Consider the following 8,857-nt stretch of genomic DNA (forward strand, 5'->3'; position numbering starts at 1 on the left):
ATGCATTCTTAATTAGATTAACAATGTATGTTTATATTAGATACATCATAAATGCCATGCCTGTTAAACAAGATAAAATCTGTAATGATTAAAGATTTTAAAATTTAACAAACGATCATGAGATTCTCATATTTCAGAAATAAGGAATAAAATACAAACACTACACCATCTATAGGCTATTGTAAGCCCATAATATATTTGTGTTGCATAAAATGTTGCTATAGACAAGAAACTTACTAATTTATTGCAATACTTTTTCAAAGTGTTGCATAAAACATGAAAGTGTTGCATGCTTAATGATCATTTGATAATTTTTGAAAATTACCAACACATTCTTAAAAGTGTTACAATATCCATTACATTTTTTATTAACTTGATTGAACAGTTTAGGCGGGATCTCAAATTCTGGGTTAGGCGGGATAAAAATTGGCACCCAAAGTTTTTTCACCGAAACTTTAGTAAACAAAATAAATGTTTAATCACACAAAACAATTTTATTGCACATCTCTCTCAGCCTTACCCCTCCTCTTTCTCCTCGTCTCTCTCACTCATCTCTCAGATCTCTCTTACTCATCTTGAAACCACTCTCAAATACCTAAAATCAATTAGTGTAAAAACCCCAAAACTGATTTGAGCAAAATCCAAAATATACCTAAAGTCAGTTAGAGTAAAACCCTAAACTGATTTGAGCAAAATCCCTAAAAAATCAGTTAAAGCTTTGATTAGAGGTAGACACCATCTTTTTGGGATTAATTTTCAATTAGAGGTATATATGTTTATCAATGGTATTTCCCCCACTTACAACTCTACTAATGTTATACCAAGCTTCTACCCAAGTATCAAATTCTTTTTTGAATGATGGATGTTATACTTTCTCATATTGTTTAGCACTCATGTATACTTTTATCTGTTTATGGACTTTGATTCTTGTGTTCTTACCATGGGATATGACCTTTTTTATATATTATTTGTTGTAGTAATCGATAATTTATCATTCTAATATGATATTCTTTTTATAAGGAAGTAAACGACTTTTAGTATGTTATTGTAGGAGCCTTGGTTGTCAGCAACTCGCATGTTCATTGAAAATGAATACAAGTATGCACATTCAGGGAAAAAGTTTGCTGGTCTGTCACATCATCTTGCGTGCTGGTTAAATATGAATTTGCAGGGCTGCAACATCTGAATATAGGCATATTTATCTGGTATGTTGCTTAATTTTACCTGATGGATCAATAAGATGCCATTGTTTTAGAGTTGATTACATTGTTATTTATTAGATTTAAAATTCGTTGTTAGACATTAGTAGGTTGAGGGTGAGAAATGAATGGTGAGTCCCTTATTTTATTTATCTTTGTATGGTTTACGTAACACAATGATGATGTGTTGTATTACTGTATAAGAACCTTAGTAGAAACAAATGAATAAGACTAACATAGAATGTGTATCAATTAGGTACATTGAGTAATGTTATAATTTTTACTGTATTGCCCTGCCGCTAAATTGATCTGATATGAAGTGGATGAAATGGCCTAAGCCACGAAACTGAGATATGACCATGACCAAATTTGAGCCAACTAGCAGCTAATTAATATATTAGGATGGTATTTGTGCAACAGCCCTAATGTCATTTACGATTTTGTATCATGTCAGGTAGCGAGGCAGCTAGGAATCTGAATATTGTTGTTATATTCTATGAGCACAGGATCCCTGTTTATTACTTTCAGATTTCCATGATTCTGTCTAAACAAGTATGGTGTAAAGGGTTTTCCAACTCTGAAATTCTTTCCTAAAGGCAACAAAGGTGGTGAAGATTATAACAATTGATTGTATTATACCAGACTAGCAGTTTGCTTAACATATATACTTAATATATTCTTCTGCAGGATTACTGATGGATCAAGGATGGCATGATATTTCCATTTGCAGGGTATATGGTTAGGCATGTTAGCATCTTTTTTGTTAAAAAAAGTTATTTATGGATTGGAATTAATAACTTTATATATGCCCTGTTCAGATTTCGGAAAAAGACTCAACTTTATGGAAGTAAACCCAACGACTTTGGCAACAACATTAAATTTTTGCACATCACAACTGTACAAGTCAGTAATGAGTAGCATTGCTAGAACACTATATAGTAGATTTTTTATACAAAATTAAATGCAATTTTAGTTCCTAGGTTATATGTTCTAGTGCTTGGCCTCTTTTTATCCCATTATATCAACATTTCTGCTTTCACCTAGTAAAAATGATCGATCTGGCTGGTACGTACTTGACACTGGTTTACCATCTTTGGGTTCTTTTTTGCCATATTAGGCTTACAAATTTGGGTATATTTTCTTACTGTTTGATGTTATATCTTTTCAGCCAGGGTATGGAAGTAGAATTAATAGAAATAAAGGCAATTTTACACTAATGAATTTTGAATGAGAAGTTTTGATTTTTATGCATGTTTGTAAGGCGGTTGCTTTTAAACAATAATGCACAAATTTTATGATTTTGTATATTGGTCATGTTCAGGACACAAAATAATGTCACTACGCCATATATTGCATGATGCAACCCTTCATCCTGGGGTTGCAAAGAACAGTGTAATAGTATCCTTCTAAGCAAATGTCTATCACAACCCCTCTTTTTTGATGTTGCGGTATAGTTATAATGTGTTACCATAGCATACTAAAAAGATGAATTTATATATTTTATAATTTAACTAAATAATTATTTTCATAAAAATGAATTAATAATCAAGATATTATTTATTTAATTTCGTTGAACTTGATAATATGTTATTAAATTTAATAATAATAAATTATAATAAAATTTTATAAATTAAAAATTATTTTACAAAAAATGAATATATAATGGGAAAAATATTATAATTTCTAGAAATTAATAATTTATTGACGGAGTGATTAATGATAGCAAAAGTAATTTATTTTTGATAATTTAAATTGGAAATGATAGAATTTATGAAAACTATATATTATATAATTTTAATATCAATATTTATATATGTAAAAATAAATAAAAAAGGTGGACATTGAAAATTTGGTGAAGAGGGAAAATTGTCGTTTTGTTTTTGGAGCTGGACTTTAACAAAATTCAGAAAAGAAACACACACAGCGTCTTCACTCTTTTCCTTCCAGAAACACGACACATCACTCTCTCCGAAACATACAATCGATGGTTCTTTAAAATTTAGGTGTTTTCAGAACTGGGTTCTTCAAGAAAATTATATGGCTTCAAGCTTTGGTGGTTCAATATTTGTGAGCGTTATTAATTATGGGTTGATTGGGGGGTTTCAAATCAATTGAGTTTTACAAATCGAGTTAAATTAGGGCAGTTTTAATCTTACCAGGCTTTATTGCGCTATTATTTATAGATTCTTTATTTGGGTTTCTAGTATTTGATTATATTCCAGTTACTCTCTCTCTCTCTAATTTGGTTTGTTGTTTGATTGTGTGATTCAGGTGTGCTTTTGAGACTTCAGCTTTAGCCTTCCAAAAATAATATATGTAGTTTGTCTCGCCGCCAAAATATAAAGCCACACCGACAGATCTATTTCTCTTAGTTTTATTATGATATTTCTTAAATAATATAGCTTAATCTGATCCTAAGAATCAGGATGGAGACAAGCAGGGTTCTAATCAGGAGACAAACCACCAAAGAAAAGCAGTCTCGAGAATGGAACTCAATAGCATAAAGTGGATTTAAGAATAAAAGAGAATATAGAGAAAAGGAAATTGATATTCAATAATGATACTTTGTCCTTACATTCCTTTGACTTTTATCTCCAATCATTTACCTAATAATAAAAATAGTAAATATTCAGGATAATACAACAATGAAGTGACAGCTGAAGCAGAAGTAAATGAATTTTTTGGGGATATTGGGAGCAAATATAAACAGCTGCATGAGAATGTTCATATAGAATTATAATAATCCTATCAAAAGGCAAAATGTATTCTTATTGGTTCAAGTTTATTTATATAAGGATGGTAGTATGGTGATGGTGAAGGTATTAGTATTATGGGGTAACTGATGTTATGGTTGGTGGATTGATGTTATGGTTTGTGGATTGTGTTGGTTTTAAGACAATGTCTTATTTATGGGCATGCTAATTTACAAAGAGTTCCTAGCATTTTTTTTTGTAAAAGCGTTGCAATATGTCTTTATAGTGTTGCTAATAATCAGTGTAAAATGTTGCAAAAAATACTAAAATTGTTGCAAAAAACACTAAAAAGCGTTGCAAAAAGGTTGCATCAATATCCCACATATGGGCCTCATTGTGGGGCCCACAAATATTGTACTGATAGCCCAAAACCTATTGTAACACTTTTTAAGACCTATTGTAACCCCATTGGTATTACAATAGCACGATTCTGTTACGGATAACCAAGGGTTGAAATAGAGTGTCACCGGGGTTGAAAAAAACTCTATTGCAACGCATAAAATTGCAACCCCGAAAAAGAGTCGTCATAGCCTTTTTTGGCCTTTAGCAACGCTTTTTTGGCCTTTAGTAACGGTTTCTTGGGGTTGCAGAATCCAATCTATGGCGTAGTGTGATGGCTGTGATATAATTCGAGTTAGATCTTGATTATATTTCTTTTACTTAAGAAAATTTCATGTTTTGGATATCTTGATGGGTGTTAAAAGGAACTTGAACATTATGGAATAGTTCAATGACAAATGGTTATCCTATATCGTACTCGAAATTTGTTAGAATACATACGTTTTATAAGACATGGGCCTATTTATCAAAAAAAATAAAGTGTGCCATCACCGTCATCCGTCTAATTTATCATGTGTACACTGAGCATTTTAGTGTCTGTATTCTGTAAGGGCCCCATGCGACCACCCCAGTTGGTCAAAATTTTCTATACTCTGTAATATTAGAATGGCTAAAATTGAGTACATACATTTTTATTAGTTATTTTTATTTTTATTCCAAATGTTTGTAAAGAATTTGCTTTGCAGATATGTTTGTTACATGTGGTATTGGTGGAGGTGCCTTTTGGTTTTCAGATCAGCTAATGGAAAAGTACAAGCATTTGATATGAGAGAAAGTGCTCCCATGCTGGCTTCTCAGGTATTTTATGTACAATAAACACCTGATTACTTCCTGATAAAACCAAAGTTACCTATTTGTCAGAAAATGTTCGTTATGTAGGGGAAGCAGCATTCACATCAACCATACATACACAAGTTGGCAAGTTGGCTGCTTAATCAGATAAGTCATTTCATGAGGCCTTCTTGTAGCTGTAGCCAATAGTGAAAGTTATTGATTCTTTGCCTTTATATGTTTGAACTTTAGACTCAAGTACTAGATATAAGATGATGTAGTTTTATAAGCCGATTTTGTTTGGGATGTATCAACATTTATTTTGTTGGATTCGATATTAAGCAAAATTTGGAATTTGATGCTTTTTTGGTATAATTGTGTGATATTATATGAAAAATAAAACGTGATAATAAAAATCAGACTAATAAAAAGTGTTATCACATATGTGTTGCTAATATAATGTGTAAATATTACAATAGGAAATCATGTGTTGCATATAAATATTACCAAAAACTAAAAAGCATTACAATAGGCAAAAAATGTTGCAACTAAGTGTTGCAATAAATTTTTCTTGCAACACTTTTACCTAAATAAATATTACAAAAAAGTGTTGAAAAGGTCTATTACAATATCATAAATGTGTTACTAAAATAGAGAAAAGTGTTTCAAATAAAAAGATTATTGTAATACGTTGAAAATGTTGCAATAACTCCAAAAAATGTTGCTACAAGGGTCTATTGCAACGGCAGCAAATGCAACGCCGAATTTTGGCAAAAACGTTGCAAAAGCTTCTATTGTAACATATTTGGGTCTTATATTACACTTTCTTTGTGTTGCAATAGGCCATATATGGTGTAGTGAAATTTTCTTTATTTCTGATATGAGGCGATTTTGTCAAAAGTGGGTTCATTGAACTTGTAAGGTTTTGGGTTTTAAGCGAGACCGTTGTGACTCCCTTACTACATGAAAATTAAACCATTGACGAATATTTATTTGAAGTATTTTATTCAAGGAAAAATTGGGAATCTCTTTATGATGGGATCATGATCGTTTTAATATTAAAAAACCCTAAAGTTTATATTAAGTTGTTTAGATGCCTTCCAATATATCCAAGGCGTTTACCCCTAGATCGATAATGAGTGGGTATGCCAGAGCGAAGTACTCCCATCTATCGTGGGAGATGCGTTGAAGTATATTGATACTTTCTAACTATTGGCTTTGACTTAACTAAGTTACCACAATAGGATTGTGAACTTAGAGGCATGGAGTTTGGCGAGATTTATTAGATAAATATAAACAAATATTGTTCCACCGAACTATCCAAGAGTTATATAGTTGATATAATTGACAAATGTTGTCTATCTTATTGAATCATGTTTTAGGAGTAAAGCCAAAGCTGAACTAAAATGTTGTGCAATTTGGATCTTGGCTCACTAGAAAGTATATAGAAAATATTATTTTCGAATTAATAGTTAGGGCTATTGATTTGATAAAAATAGTGGGAGATATATATTGTGAATATATATGAATAATCAATTGAACATAATTTAATGATAATTTGTAGACGAATTCATTTTATATATTTTAATATTGTAGATATCAAATGTCAAAAAACTCAAACAACTACTCTGTACGATCAATCCTTGAGAAGGACAAGCTGACAGAAACAAACTTTCTTGATTGGAAAAGGAACTTGAGGATAGTTCTGAGGCACGAGCGAAAGCTCCATGTCATTGATGTTCCTCGTCCTAAACCTCTTCCTGAAGGTGCAATATGTGTTCAACAGGCTGCGTATCAGAAGCATATAGATGATGACACGAATGTAACCTGTTTCATGCAAGTGACTATGAGTCTTGAGCTTCGAAATAACATGAGCATATGGATGCTTATGTCAATATTGAGCACCTTAAACGTATTAAAGGACAACCTCATCAAGAGATGTTTGATACAAGCAAAGCTTTTTATGCATGTAGACATGGTGACCGTGATCTGGTTGGACCACATGTTCTGAAGATGATTGTATATATGGAGTACCTAGCTACTCTGGGTTTCGCGATTGGTCCGGAAGCCCAGATAGATCCGATCTTGCAATCTTCGAACAACAACTATACTCAGTTTGTAATGAATCACAACATGAATGAGATAGACAAGAAACCTACCGAATTGTTGGCTATGTTAAAAATTGCTGAGACCAACATTCAGAAGACGTCCCCTGCTCCCATAATGATGGTGAACAAGGGGAGTGCCTAAGGGAAAGGTAAATGGAAAGGCAAGAAGATGATGGGATCCAAACCTGCTGATGCTCCTAAAACTACCCCCAAAAAGGCTTTAAAGCCTGGAGCTGGTGTTGCAAAGGGTGATACTTGTCACTATTGCAAGAAACTGGGTCATTGGAAGAGAAATAGTCATGCTTATTTGGAGGACTCGAAGAAGAAGAAGGCTACTGGAGCTTCTGATTTAGGTATTTATGTTATAAAAGTTAATTTATCTACTTCTACTTCATGGGTATTAGATACTAGACGTTGTTCTCATATTTTTATAAATATGCAGGAACTGCGGGTAAGTAGGACATTGACAAAGGGAGAAGTGGACCTATGTGCTGGCAATGGAGCAAAGGTTGCTCTTTTAGCTGTAGGGACTTATCGTTTATCGTTGCCCATTGGGCTTATTTTAGAACTAGATAACTGTTTTTACGTACCTGCGATTTGTAGAAATATTATTTTGGTTTGTTCTTTGGATAAGGAAGGTTTTTTATTTTTGATTCAGAACAATAGTTGTTCCTTTTCATTGAATAATGTTACTTATGGTGTTGCACGTTTGTTTAACGATTTATATATTCTTGATCTTGATACTCCTGTCTATAATGTAAATAATAATGATAATAAACGTATTAAGATGATAGACTCAAATCAAACAGACCTATGATATTGTCGTTGAGGTCACATAAATGAGAAATGCATTTCCAAGTTATATAAGATGACTACTTAGATAAGTTTGATTTTAAATCATACGAAGAATGCAAATCTTGTCTCATTGGAAAAATGGATAAAGCTCCTTTTACCGGACAAGGTAAAAGGGTCACCGAACGATTATGACTTATACATAGTGATGTATGTGGTCCAATGCGTATGATGGCAAGAGGTGGCTTTTAATACTTCATTACGTTCACTGACGATGAAAGGACATCTTCGATTAATTATTTATTTTGGTATTTGCATAATTTAACATAAAATTTAAAACATGTATATCCTTTACAAATATGCATGACTTTAATTGACATAATCAATATCTAGCAAAATATTTCAAAAAAATGTTTTTCAAAGTGTATTTATTCTTTAATATAAATATAAGAGATATTCCAATTTGCTGAAAATCAAAATATATTTTTAATGGAATATACTCCAAAGCAATGAGATCGTAAAATAATTATCATAAATATGATCTTTCTTAGGCTCTCTTGCAATATTAATAATTCAACAAGTTTGAAAAAGGAATATCAGAACTTGAATATTCTTTAGAAGGCTCGTGCTAAATTAATTTCAAAAACAGATGTTTTTAAAAGGGATAAAATATATATTTTTCACTCCATAAATATTTATAAATCCAAAGATTTATTTTTACTCTCTTAGAAATTAATATTTGATGAATGAATATTAATATCTCAGTTTATCCCCCTCATCATATTTTTTCAAGTAATTTTCTCTCGTATCTCAAATATATTATTTATCGGAGAAAATATTTTTAAATAATTAAAAATCTTTCCCAAACTCTCAAAATCTTTTATATTTAAGAAAA

At 31.6% G+C, this 8,857-nt stretch overlaps 2 protein-coding genes across 9 annotated transcripts; both read left to right on the plus strand.

Moving 5' to 3' along the window:
- The first annotated feature begins 455 nt into the window (after positions 1–455).
- Positions 456–7,822, plus strand: LOC141724191 (uncharacterized). 8 transcript variants are annotated; one of them, XM_074526213.1, is made up of 8 exons: positions 456–766; positions 1,052–1,205; positions 1,654–1,804; positions 1,887–1,937; positions 2,018–2,102; positions 4,978–5,089; positions 5,171–7,523; positions 7,613–7,822. In XM_074526213.1, exons 4-7 carry the CDS (start codon positions 1,895–1,897, stop codon positions 5,270–5,272), a joined length of 342 nt encoding a protein of 113 aa, XP_074382314.1. In that variant the 5' UTR covers positions 456–766; positions 1,052–1,205; positions 1,654–1,804; positions 1,887–1,894; the 3' UTR covers positions 5,273–7,523; positions 7,613–7,822. The 8 variants fall into 8 exon arrangements, 1 of the variants encoding a protein (XP_074382314.1); XR_012576529.1 differs by lacking the exons at positions 4,978–5,089; positions 5,171–7,523; positions 7,613–7,822 and adding an exon at positions 3,471–3,779 and having other exon boundaries at positions 458–766; positions 1,887–1,930; XR_012576526.1 differs by lacking the exons at positions 4,978–5,089; positions 5,171–7,523; positions 7,613–7,822 and adding an exon at positions 3,471–3,779 and having other exon boundaries at positions 457–766; positions 1,887–2,102.
- Positions 6,941–7,312, plus strand: LOC141660194 (uncharacterized). Its single transcript, XM_074467159.1, has one exon. The coding sequence runs from the start codon at positions 6,941–6,943 to the stop codon at positions 7,310–7,312; it is 372 nt and encodes a 123-aa protein (XP_074323260.1).
- Positions 7,823–8,857: the final 1,035 nt, after the last annotated feature.

This window comes from Apium graveolens, chromosome 5, assembly GCF_009905375.1.
Source record: "Apium graveolens cultivar Ventura chromosome 5, ASM990537v1, whole genome shotgun sequence".
Classification (NCBI taxonomy): domain Eukaryota; kingdom Viridiplantae; phylum Streptophyta; class Magnoliopsida; order Apiales; family Apiaceae; genus Apium; species Apium graveolens.

Excerpts from the sequence above, each read along its gene's own strand:
- LOC141724191 (XM_074526213.1), top strand. The coding sequence starts at position 1,895 with ATGGATCAAGGATGGCATGATATTTCCATTTGCAGGGTATATG. Across the intron at positions 1,938-2,017 it reads TTCCATTTGCAGGGTATATG|ATTTCGGAAAAAGACTCAAC; the intron begins GTTAGGCATGTT and ends TGCCCTGTTCAG. Across the intron at positions 2,103-4,977 it reads TGCACATCACAACTGTACAA|ATATGTTTGTTACATGTGGT; the intron begins GTCAGTAATGAG and ends TTTGCTTTGCAG.
- LOC141660194 (XM_074467159.1), top strand. The coding sequence starts at position 6,941 with ATGGATGCTTATGTCAATATTGAGCACCTTAAACGTATTAAAGGACAA.